Here is a 12,388-nt window from a genome sequence, read left to right as displayed (position 1 = left end):
AAGATCTTATTGCTCTTTGCTCTGTGATGAGTTTCAGGTTTCTCCTCTGGCAATTGTCTTAAATTCCTTAAACATCATAGTAAAATGGTACTTTCCCTAAAAACAAAGCGATGGAGGCTTTACTATTTGAGATTACGGATAACATGCACTACCTGAGCATTTTAGATGTTCTGAGGCATTTCGAATGCGCAGAATATATGTACTATAGAATGCAGACATTATTTAATAATAAAATTGCAAGTAGAACACTTGCTGTAACATAACCAACCACTTTCATTGCTAAAAGTTAATATCTGATTTACTGCTGTTAGTTACAGCATATTTTTGCTTTTTGCAGTATATTGTTAAATTAGACCCAAGATATACTGATTTCTTGCAGAGCATGTAATGGGAGCAGGCTTGTATTCTAGATATGCTTTGGTATTATTGGATACATTATACCGTTTCCCTGACATTGTAACCATTGTTGGACCATGCCAGTTCTGCAGCAGTGTAACCATTTGGTAAACCTAACTTACCCAGTATTGACTAGACTAATTTGTGCCTCATCTGGGGGACACTTCTCACCATGGAGTATAGAGAGTGGTGTGTTAGGAGTAAGGCACTAATACAGTAAAGACTTGTCTGGCCTGCTCCTTCCACTCTAAAAATGTGTTTGTTGTTGCAGTGATACTGTTATACATTGTTCTTATATTTGAAGCCAGGTGGGTTATAGTTAAGGTGTGGGATGCAGTTGCAGGATACAGGTGAGGGGACTGTAGCTACATTCATTCACCTCCTCCTTTCTCAACAGGTAGTACTGAACAGCTAAAAGCTAGGTGTGGTTGAAAAAGCTTGTAAGGGGTTAATTTCAGGAGGGGCTGTGTGCTGTCCTATACCTGGAGTGGGGAAGGCCATTTAGTATCCATTGTCCTCCACAGGACTAGTCCAGAGATTTTGTCTGGGACCCAGCAGGGGAGACTGTGGATGGACAGCTTCTCTCCACTTCCCCTCCAATCCTCTGATCCAGCACCCAACAATGTGAGATTTGCCCAGGGAGGGGAAAGCACTGTGGAAATTTGGCACCTGGTATAAGAAACCACTCAAGGGGGGGAGGGGGTATTTAGTCTGAGGATTGATTCCTGGAAGGTGGCTGGTATTGAGTTGCTGTTCTCTACCAATAGACTACATTTGTGACCGAGAGAAATCCAAGGGTTTTGGATTCTGCAATTCAGGACAGCAGGTGACTGTAACTACTTAAGCTAGTGGGGGGAAAAGGACAGATAATGTGGTAAACCTGTCTGGAATTTATTTACTGTTTAGTATATAAAATTCTAGTGATTGTACAACATTACATTTATTAATAAAAAACATTTTCACTACATTTGCCTGAGTGACTATAGGAACCTTAGAAGGTACTGGGGAGGCTTCCCTAGCATATTAAGGAATCCCTGGGTGGCCAGCCAGTGTGAAGTGGGTAGAATTGGGCCAAATAAACCCAGTATCCTCACACCGTTGCAAGTGCAATTCAGTCCCTATTGTCATCTGGGGTGATTGTCCCAGTTCTAAAGGAGCATAAGGCTTTGAGTTACTACTCAAACATTTTCTTGTGCAGAAACCGTTCTTGTCTTTCCACCCTGAACTTGCAGTCCCTAAACTTACATTTGAGGGTGGACAAGTTTAGGATGGAATCCATACATTAAGTTCCATAGAACAAGATGGTTTCCTCTTCTCCATGGGCATAAAGGATGCGTATCTCAACATCCCAATATAGGAAGGCCACCAAATCCTTCTCAGGATTGCAATCGAAAAATTCCATTACCAATTCAGGGCACTACCCTTTTGTCTGGCTACAGTATTTACAGAAGTTATGGCATCTCTCAAGGGGTGACTGTCATACTGTTCCTGGGTGACTTTCTTAAAAAGGTGAGCTCTGCCTCTCTTCTGACCCATTTGCGCTTGACCATGGATAATCAAAAGTTCAATCATGCCCCAGCCCAGAGCATGACTTTTCTGGGTCTCATCTTTGACTCCAGAGAGTGTTTGTTTTTACCAGAGGAAAAGATTCTAGCCGTTCAGAAACCAATAAAGTCCTTGTCTTCCAAGCAAGTATGTATCCTCCATTACATTAACTGATTAGGAGAATGGAATCTTGCTTCGAAGAAGTGTGGTTTGCATGCTTTCACTCCCGGACATTCCAGAACGAGATTCTAGCCAGGTGGTCAAGGTTCAATTCTCAATTGGCAGCATAGTTTTTCAAACTGTCTTCACAGACCAGTCAATCCTTTCTGTGGTGGCTATTGATGAAGGACCAACCAGGACCTGCCTTTCTCTTTATGGGACTGGACAATAATGACCACAGTCTGCAGGGATGGGGAGTGGTGACTCTAAACCTCCGACTTCAGAGGTTTTGGAGTGGCATATATAAAACACCAAGGGGAAATTAGAAGTAATCTACCAATATGGTAGACAGCCAAGTTCATGTGCCGGGCAGAACGTCATATGCCCGAGATCTCGGCGGTCTTTTATCCCAGGGGTAGACAATAGGTAGCAATCCATCCTGGAGAATGGTCCCTCCTCTAGAGATGTTTGACCAAATTCTGGAGAGTTGGAGGTCGACAAGATGGCCTCTCAGCTGAACCACAAGGTAGCTCGATACTGTGCAAGAGCCAGTTATTCGCAAGCATTGCTAGTGGATGCCATGACTGTTCTCTGGTAGTAACAGCTAATGCATCTTTTCCCTCCAATATCCATGCTACCTCGGATACTGAAGAAGGCTAAGAGAGAGGGTGTGCCAGTAATTCTGGTGGCACCAAGCTGACTGAGAAGATCATGGTACACCCCAGTTCCCTCTAAGATACAGTACACTCTACCAGATTGGTGAGCACCTCCTGGGCGGTGCAGCATTGAGCCTCGAATAATCGTGTAAGGCAAGAACGTTGTACTCCGTACAAATCTTCACAAGATTCTTCAGATTCAACGTCTTCCTTTCAAAAGACACCAGTTTTGGGCAAAAGGTTTTGTACGCAGCAGAGTCTGAGCTTGCCCACTCCTAGGTGCAGCTTTGGAACGTTCTCATAGTGAGCAGTGTCCCCCTAAACGGAATGAATGAGAAAAGAGAATACTGGAACTCGCCATAAAATCCAATTATCTGTATCCATTTGGGGGACACTGCGCTCCCAACCCCTTTATGTTGTGTTTTTCTGTTGAGTTTAGTTGCTGTTAGAGATGAGCGGGCTCGGATATCTGAAATCCGAGCCCACCCGAACGTTGCCGATCCGGGACAGATCCGGGTATTCCCGCCAATTGCAAAACTGAAACCGAGGCTCTGAGTCATAATCCCGCTGTCGGATCTCGCGATACTCGTATTCTATAAATTCCCTGCTAGCCGCCGCCATCTTCACTTGGGCATTGATCAGGGTAGAGGGAGGTTGTGTTAGGTGGTCCTCGGTCCTGCTATATCTCGTGCTGTGCTGTGCTGTGCTGTGCTTTATTTTTCAAAATAAATCCAAAACCTTAAATCCGAACCAAAACCTTTCGTCAGGTGTTTTGCGAAACAAATCCAAACCCAAAACCTCAAGCAAATCCGAATCCAAAACACGAGACACCAAAAGTGGCCGGTGCACATCCCTAGTTGCTGTTTGGTGATTGTTCCAGTCCTAACCTTGAGTCTTTGTTAGTTAAAAAACTGATGGGTCTCTGTACATTAGGAGGCATAGAGGGATAGGAGCAGACCAGTCAAGTCTTTACTGTATTTGTGCCTTACTCCCAGCGCCATCTATACCCCCTGGTGAGCAGCATCCTTCAAATGGATTCAGTGCAGCCCTTGGGTAGACTGTGCCCCTTCTGTGGCAGTTACACTGTGATCCAAAATATAAGCTATATCTGAACAATTGAGGTACATATTTGATGTGTAGCAATCATCTACCCAAAATATCCAGGATTAATTGTTTACAGGTGGAATCTATTGGTTACTTAATGAACTTTAATCAGAAATACCTTTGGACTATTTGCTTTAAATGATGCTTTCCAGTTGATTACCGAATAGCCGATCAAAAACGGATTACCAAAAGACTTTTTTAAATGACAACCTGAAACTCAAATCAAAGTTCGTGAAAAGTATCAAATGGTTTTTCCCCGTCAGTAAGGGTCATTTATGAATTGCAATGCTTCGTTATCTGCACAAGTGCGCCTACTTCCCCATGTAGCACATTTTGAAGTACTTGCCTATTTCCCATTGCTTTAAGCAAAATCAGTTTAGAACTCATTGTCCAACTTTATCATGCGACATAATTACGAGTAGGCTGTTCTTGCCTCATACAATGTATCCAAAAGCATCTTCTCACCACCCACCCCTTTATTTTTTTAGGCATTGTAAATGAAAGCCCAATAATGTTGCACAAATGTTTTGATTAGAATAATGTATTTCTTCTGACTGATGCATATTTGTCGGTCTTTCTCTTGAAAGGCAAATTACTCATTAGTCCATAGTTCAAATACACAGAAATTGAAAACATGATCATATCAAAAAAACACAGAGCAAAAGGAACTTCAGTCATCCAACCAAACAACTAGAACATAAAGACATACCATTATTTGCCAGAACATGAATTCATATTACCATCAGAATAAAATATATTAATCTCCATAGAAAAGTCTATAAATATAGCCACCAAAAACAATATAACTTGGAGATCAAGCTAACTCTATACTGTCCAGCTTCCATATAGTCTAAAAAAGATAGACATGGACATACATACACGCAAATTAATAAAATTAACTTTCAACAATAAAATATCTCCTCATATAGATACTAGTGGGACCACACTGATGGTAGAAATGCCAATATCGGGGGCAAACGCAGGATTTAAAAGGGGGGGGTTTCCGCCCCCCGGAAAAAAAAAAAATTGCGAGAGGGAGCTGCATTTCGGTGAGTCTGAATTCTACAGCAGCCGCGGCGCTGTCAAGCATCATCCGCGGCAGTGCTGTATTATACTACAATACAGCACTGCCGCGGACGCTTCTTTGACAGCGCCGCGGCTGCTGTACAGTACCGTTGGTTCGCGGAGGGAAGGGGTTTCTGGAGAACCAGAAACCCCCCCTGTGTGCGCCACTGAATATGATGATTATTTGAAACAAGAAAAGAAAGAGAAACCAGTGTTTGATGTAATAGGAGGAATTTGTTAGTTCTTTGAAGTCAAGGGCGAAGGGTTACCAGCCGCTGTTCCGCAGAGCAGCTCATTATCACATTTTCCTTAGAAGTGTGGCTCTCCCCTGCAATCATCCACAGAGCTAGATTAGAAACTCTGTCCCAGCAAAGCACTCATGGCTCTGAAAGTAGACTCTGTAAATTTCCATTAATAACAATATATTTAGCAGGGCAGTGCAGTGTCACGTCACTTTGCTTACTTGTCCAGTGGTAGATGAATTGTCTGCAATGAATAAAAGGCCAGTAGGTATGTGTAGATTTCACTTAAAAAATGTAAATAGTCCCCTATTTTCTACTTAGTATGGGACCACGCCAACCTGAAAAAGCATCTGAAAAGAGTCAAAAAGCTCTGTTTTGCCTATTCTATATATAATTGTTTGCTAGGAACACTCTCTATATTAAAGTGTATCTAGCATTTACAGTTACTGAAACATTTCCTGCCAGCGTGTCATAAACCTGACATTGAGTTAAACCAAGTAGTGCAAATTATATTTTGATCTACTCTTCAAACTGCTGATGTTAACTAGATGACATGGGGGTGGCCTTGGGTAGAAGACCATAAATTCTCTCCTTTTAAAGAAGGAGATGCTTCATTAAAGGTAAGTACTAGATTTGGTAAATTACATTGTGGCATGGCAAGCAAATTATTTTAAATACCAGATGTTATGTTTTGCACATTTAACCCCTAAAAAATACTTTTTTTCCCTGTTCTCACAGATTACAGTGGATAAATTTGGGACAACAGAAGTCCGAAATCTAATTCCAAATGGTGATGAGACACTGGTGAACCAAAAAAATAAGTAGGTTTCTAGTAATTTGTTAAGGTATAATCACTGCTGGATATAAATTGTATATAAAGTATATCCTTTTACCTTATTATAACAAAATAATAGAATAGTTACAACAGATAAACACCATATTATCCATCTAGACTATCTTAATGATTATTGTTCAATTATTTATAATGGAAACACATGGGTAAATGTGAACCATCAAGTCTTCCACACTGATTTGTTTTATGTGTGATTGTGCAAATAACATCCCACGTGGTCAGGGTTATGAATAAAAATGCAGCACTAGCTTGATTGCATATAATTATGGCTAGCATGCCTGTAAGATGAGACCTCGGTGTCGATTGCCAGGGGAGTGTTTGGCAGGAGCTTCAATAATCAAAACGGTGCAATTTGCTAATATTACACAAGCAAGGTGCTTAAGGTGATGTCCACAAGGATCTCCAAGGGAAAAAGGAAACCGCACAACTGCAAGGTAAAGCATGTGAGTGATTGCAGATCAAATTGACTGCAAGTTCCAACTTGTGGCACAAGCAGCCAGTTTCATCATAAACTCCACATTTGAGGATCTCATAGCTGGGTTGCAGAGCATGAACTGCTCATCATACCTGGCAATGCATGTTTGTGAGTTTAGTGGTGCAGTAGAATACCGAACAGTGGAGGAAGATGGTATGGTCAGATGAATCATCCGCCATCATGTTCTCAACCAACAGACGAGTACATGCGTGGCCCGTGTGTGTGTGTATAGTATATTTGTTTGTGTATCTCTGTGATGTATGTATATGTGTTTATATATAACACCCAGTTAATCAATATATGTAATAACCAGCAGTCAAAAGTTAGAAAATTTTCAAAATTATCAAAATCATAGTAATAAAGAATGCCCAACAATTGTGAATAAAAAAAGATTATATTATTAACATAATTATACCAAACAAAAATAAGGAAACATTTTAAACAATGTCAAATGTCTGGTTGGTGTCATTTGTCTTACTGGCTAATGCGATGCTTGGACCTGTAAACACTGGTTCTGGTGCTGATCACTTTACGATCAGTCAGGTGCATGTAATTTGCCAAGTACACAGTTAACCTCTGCTCATTTTCTCTGACAGTGTTTCTCCATCTTTCACTTACCCTGTGCACCTTCAATTACAAATATTTTGCTTCATTAGATAAACTGTGTGTTTCAGTTCTTTCTCTCTGATTTTCCCCATCAGGTTGTGAATCCTTTCTGTTTTGTTCTATGTTGCAGAGTTTCCCTGGTTCTGCTCATTTCCTTTTGTCAGCTTCCTTCTCCTTGGTAATTGCAACCTGTATACAGCACATTTGGCCAGATGTAAACAGATTATTAACTTCTTTCATAGACAAATTAGAAGTAGCAATCTTGTTAAATCGTCTTACTGACCATCTTCTTCTGCATGTCCTCCTCGTAAATGGAGGTATCATCCACTGCTTTCTTGATGGTCAGCATGGTCTGTTTCATTATACATGTGTTTAGTAATTCTTTTTGGAGACTCTCCTTAACTGACCATTCCTCACTAGAATCATCTGCAGATAGGGAATGTTTTTGCTAGCAAATATTTCTCTGACAGTTTCTGGTGAAGAATAAATTCCCATTCCTTCCTGGGAGCCATCATGTTGTCCTCTGGAAGAGCCCTGACCTCATTTTCTAGGTCATTATATGCACTCTTCAGAGCCTGGCTGACGTTTTCTGATTTCTCTTTCACCTGTTTTGTCTGCTCCAGCTACTCAGAGAGGTAACTGGGTACACGCCTCCATTCCAAGAATTTGCGTAAGTCAGAGCTCCGGAATGGAGCCCTCGGCACACTCACGGAGGCCAACAAAACGTATATTGCTGCAAAGTCTACTTTGTCATTCAAATTATCTGGGGGACACTGCTACCATGGGTTGTATGTGGAGCCTGGGAGTTGGCACTTAACAAGTTAATACATTTGTTTATACTTGCTGACTGAACTCCTCCCCTCTGTAGCCCCTCCTAGCCTCAGTGTATTTTAAGTGCCCAAGGAGCTGGGCTTACTGTGGCTGCTCTGCAGCTATCTTTTGCTGATATTAGATTTATTTTATTATCTCTTTTCTTAAACTTAGAAATTGGGGTGTATGTGCTGCACTGCAGTACATGCACTTACTGGGTTAGTAGTGGAAAGTATTCCATTACCAGGTCCCAGCTTCCACAGGAGGCGCACAGGACGCACCATACAGAAACTGCTATTGCAGTACAAGCAGTGACAACGTCGGTTTCTATCTGACCGCTGTCACTCAGAACCGCACTAGATGTCCGGCACTGCTGTTAGGCAGAGAGCGCCAGCCACTAAGAATGCGGATATTTGTCACTCAGAACCGCGCTAGATGTCCGCCGCTGCCATTAGGCAGAGAGCACCAGCCACTAAGAATGCGCACGCCCATTTACAATTCGGATCATGCCATTCCCCCTGACGTGCGGAGGGGGGACTGGGGATCATGATTCTGGCCACAAAGGAAAATTGGAGCAGGAGACTGGATTTAATATAAAAGCACCGCACAACAGCCGATTTTGACAGATACCGCTGTAGAAGTGGGAGAATCCCAGATAGGGGTTATTTCTCTCCCCCTCTGCCCCATCTGCTATGATGCAATGGTATATTCATGAAGCGGGAACTGCAGACATGGCTACAGCCATAACAGCTTCCTACCCAGGTTTCAGAGTATGTGTCTACAGGAGTGATGGTTCTCTCTCCCTCAATTCCACTTTGTTGCCACACAGAGAATGTTCTACTGGAAATTGTTTTGGATACCAAGGCCACAGTCTTTGGCCAGAGTGTGTTCTGGGGGACAGACTGAGTTTCATCCTTATTGTTCTCTAATGCTTCACAAACAGGAGGTTTCTTTGGGAATGGCATCCTACTTCGTGATTCTCCCTGAAGGGAGGTTACATCCTACTCCATCCAGGGCATATGGTAAGTAAAGGATTGGTTTTCACTCTCAACTGGGTAGTCCAGATGCTAAAATGTCAAACTTGTATCAAGAGGACGCCCTACTTAAATGAGTGTCCCTTACGGGACCATCTCTAGACAGACAAGGCCTTGGCCCTGGGCAATGGTACATGGTGACACGGATGCCGGCCTATGGGCTGGAGAGCATTGTCCTTCATCTAAGGGGAGGGGGGGCTCCGTATCTGACCTAAGGAACCTGATCTTTGAGAGGGTTCTACAGACATGGGTTGGACCAAAGTGTCACGTTACTGACCCAGCAGGGGGTACGGTCATTCTTCAAGAATTCCAGCCCTTCTTTGCTCTGAATATGCCAGGGTCAAGACATACGTCAACAGAGCGGGCAGGACCAGGAATGCATCAGGGCGTTCAGTTACAGTTTAGTTCATTGGGTGGACTTCTGTCATAATGGTCCCGCCGGGAAAGGGATAGTCTCTACGCAGATCTTCAAAGACTGTGCTGGGGGTGGCTCTACCCAATATACATCTCAGGGTGCCTTTACACGGTGACCAGGACCTGGATTCTGTTCAGGACCAGAGTTCCTATTGTTGAGGCGGCCTTCATGTCCATGCAGTGAAAGTCCCGTCGTTATGGCTGGCTTCTGATGGTTACGGAGATTCTCAACCAGAATAGTGGCCACCCTTCGGGTAGGCCAGGAAGCCTGTGGCTACTACAGTGCCACAGGGCGAGCAGGGCCTATGTGGGGAGGTGAGAGCATTAGTCCTTCACACATCTAACCCCCCCTCCCCCCCCCCCCCCTCATTCCTGGTCCTCACTTTCCACAGAAGATTACAGGTGAGTCTTCGGATCAGTTCCTGACTGATTCGGTATCTGCTCCTCTTCTTGGACTTCCTTTGTAAAGACAGAGGTTTGTGAACTGGCAAGATGTGTGTCCTCTTTGTCTAAGGGTTCCTGCCGTGGCTCCAGGACACTATGTACTTCTTCACTAACAACTTCCTTACCACCTCGGGTTCAGCTGAAGTGTTGTTTCCACATGAAGTGGATTTTCCCGATTAGAACCTTTGTGTAAGATATCAGGCTGGGGGCCAGATGACTGTATACCTAATTTTCCTATCCGTCATGTCAGGACTGTGACACACAGTTCCCTTATTCAGCCAATGCGGCTTTATAGGCTTCAATTCAACATGGAGATTCTGTTCCGGTCTTTCAGGAGGTAGTTGCCTCTTGGGACCTTATTTCAGTGTTTTCTCTTACCAATTGGGTCGTGTCCTCTATCTCATGTGGAGTGGCTGTTAAGATTTAGGAAGCCTGGCTTCCACTAGATTGGGTTTATGCTGAGATTAGGGAAGGCTGACAGCTCAGCAGACCATCGCCAGGAGTTTCTGTATTCAGTCTGACAGTCATGGCTGGTTCTTTTGGACTCCGTCTGTATTGGCTTGGTTTCCATTCCACCCACTCCGTGGGGGTAGACTGGGCTGCACTCGTGGGTGCTTTGGCGCATCACCTCAGCTGAGGAGTCATATAATCCTCTGGCTGCTATTCACATGGGTAACCTTGTTACTGTTGACCCTACGACCGCTGTTTTTTGGCCATAGTGTTGCGTGGTGGATTATCAGAGCATTCTCTCCCTTCAAGGGGCTGCTTTAGAAAGTCCCCATGGTAGCAATGTCCCCCAGATAGGATGAATGAGAAAAGAAGATTTTTGTATTTACGTTAAATCTCTTTTTCTGTATCCATCTGGGGAAACTGCGTTACCTCCCTTTTGCTCTTCTACTGATTGGTCTTGGTTGTTTGACTTCCCTTCCTTAGGTCTTTTGCATTACACTGTAGCTAGGATGGGTTGCAGAGTGGAGGAGTTTAGTCAATAAGTATAAACAAATTTATTAGCTTGTTAAGTGCCAACTCCCAGGCTCCCCACATACAACCCACAGTAGCTGTGTCCCCCAGATGGATTCAGAGAAAGAGAATTAACAGAAGTACAAAAATCTTCGTTTCCAGATTCAAAAGTTTTTGCTTGTAAACAGTGAAGTGAGAGGCACGACTGGAAATTTCACCTCTCATGGGACAGTAAAATCCTCCAAAGTAGATATACTATGTTTGGCCTCTCCCATCCTTTCTCACGTTTTGTGAACATCATGCCTGATAACGAGAGGTCCGTCTGGACACTTGTTAGCCTCAAGCTCAGAACGAGACCCTATGAGGTCAGCAGGAGCTGAAGGTTGCTGAGAGGTAGCCTGGGTGTCTCCTGAGTTGGGCAACATAGAGGATCTGGCAAATCTCTCCAATCAGACTGCCACAGCAGCGGTTTGACTGGACTTGTCTGTCACGGAAACTGAGACACTGCTGGTAAATATACCAAGAACAGGCCCAATAAAGTTTTCCATATCTCCAGAGCACTGTGGAAGTTAATAGTATAAGGATAACGGGTAGGGGGAGGTGGAGGGGAGCAAAGACAAAAAGAAGAAATATTGCTTCTGGGGTTGAAGTTGGTAACTGGACTGAAATCGCAGGTACCAATGCGCCAAACGGGCAGTGTAAAGGCAATACAGAGGCAATGCGTAGCACAGTTCAAAAGGATTTCACACAGCCCATTGGGGTACACAGTATACAAAATGAAATCCAGATGTAGGTGGCCAAGACAAACCACTTCACATGTAAACAGCAGGGAAAGTACAAGTTGTAGCAAAGGCAGGTGTCAGGCAGAAGGTAATAGTGGCCAAATGTGCAGTAGAAAAGACACCATGTTACTGCCAATTGAGGTACCAGCTTAGACATAGGCAGATAAAGGTAAGTATCATTGGGTAGGTTAAGCAGGATTATTGTTGACAGGCCAATAGCACTCGATTAGCGTTCAGAGTCTGTTACACTTCAGCTGTCTGTCTATTGCCTAGCGGAGGTGTAACGTAGTGGCTGCTCCAGTCATGGGAAAAAGGCACTCAACGCTTGACCAGTAAACAAGCTGCGTCTGCGACCACTGTCTCCTCTAGATCCAGAGCATCGGAAAAGGCACGTTGTGCTCACATCGTCTGCTTCAGACCACATAGCAAGGAGTAGGACCCAGTGTGTGGAGCCGTTAACGATGCACAGGAATCGGGCTCATCCCCACATGTGCACAGCTGCATCAGGCTGGGATAAGTCTAACCCTACAGGGTAGGATTATCCTTGTAGGGTGTCTGGTGGTTGAGTTGTCTCCTTACCAGCCCAACTGTGGTTCCTGCTCAGTCTTCTACCTCTGATGCTCATCTGCAACATGCCATCTTGCTACATGGAACTGTTGCTCTTAGTGTGCCTACAGGAGTTGGGTGACTGGTGTGCTGGTAGCTACCTACCACACTGGTAGAGAACACTGGGCAGGCCAGTTAATGTCAACACTATATAGAGAGAACTCCTACTGCAAGGGCTACTTGCTGCCAATTCGCATCCATTGGTAAGATTGATGGGTGTGCTCACCCAGAGTTAAG

At 43.8% G+C, this 12,388-nt stretch overlaps 1 protein-coding gene across 2 annotated transcripts in view; it reads left to right on the top strand.

Annotated features, from left to right (window-relative positions):
- The window catches only part of HERC4 (HECT and RLD domain containing E3 ubiquitin protein ligase 4), a 45,800-nt gene that overhangs the window by 26,143 nt on the left and 7,269 nt on the right, over positions 1–12,388 (top strand). For both annotated transcript variants that reach the window (XM_075216448.1, XM_075216447.1), the window contains one exon: positions 5,906–5,988. In XM_075216448.1, coding sequence (XP_075072549.1) covers positions 5,906–5,988 — 83 coding nt within the window. The remainder of the gene's footprint in view (positions 1–5,905; positions 5,989–12,388) is intronic.

This window comes from Mixophyes fleayi, chromosome 6 (assembly GCF_038048845.1).
Source record: "Mixophyes fleayi isolate aMixFle1 chromosome 6, aMixFle1.hap1, whole genome shotgun sequence".
In the NCBI taxonomy this organism is placed as follows: domain Eukaryota; kingdom Metazoa; phylum Chordata; class Amphibia; order Anura; family Limnodynastidae; genus Mixophyes; species Mixophyes fleayi.
Note: the sequence above shows the minus strand (reverse complement) of the source record. Positions and strands in the feature narration are given on the sequence as shown.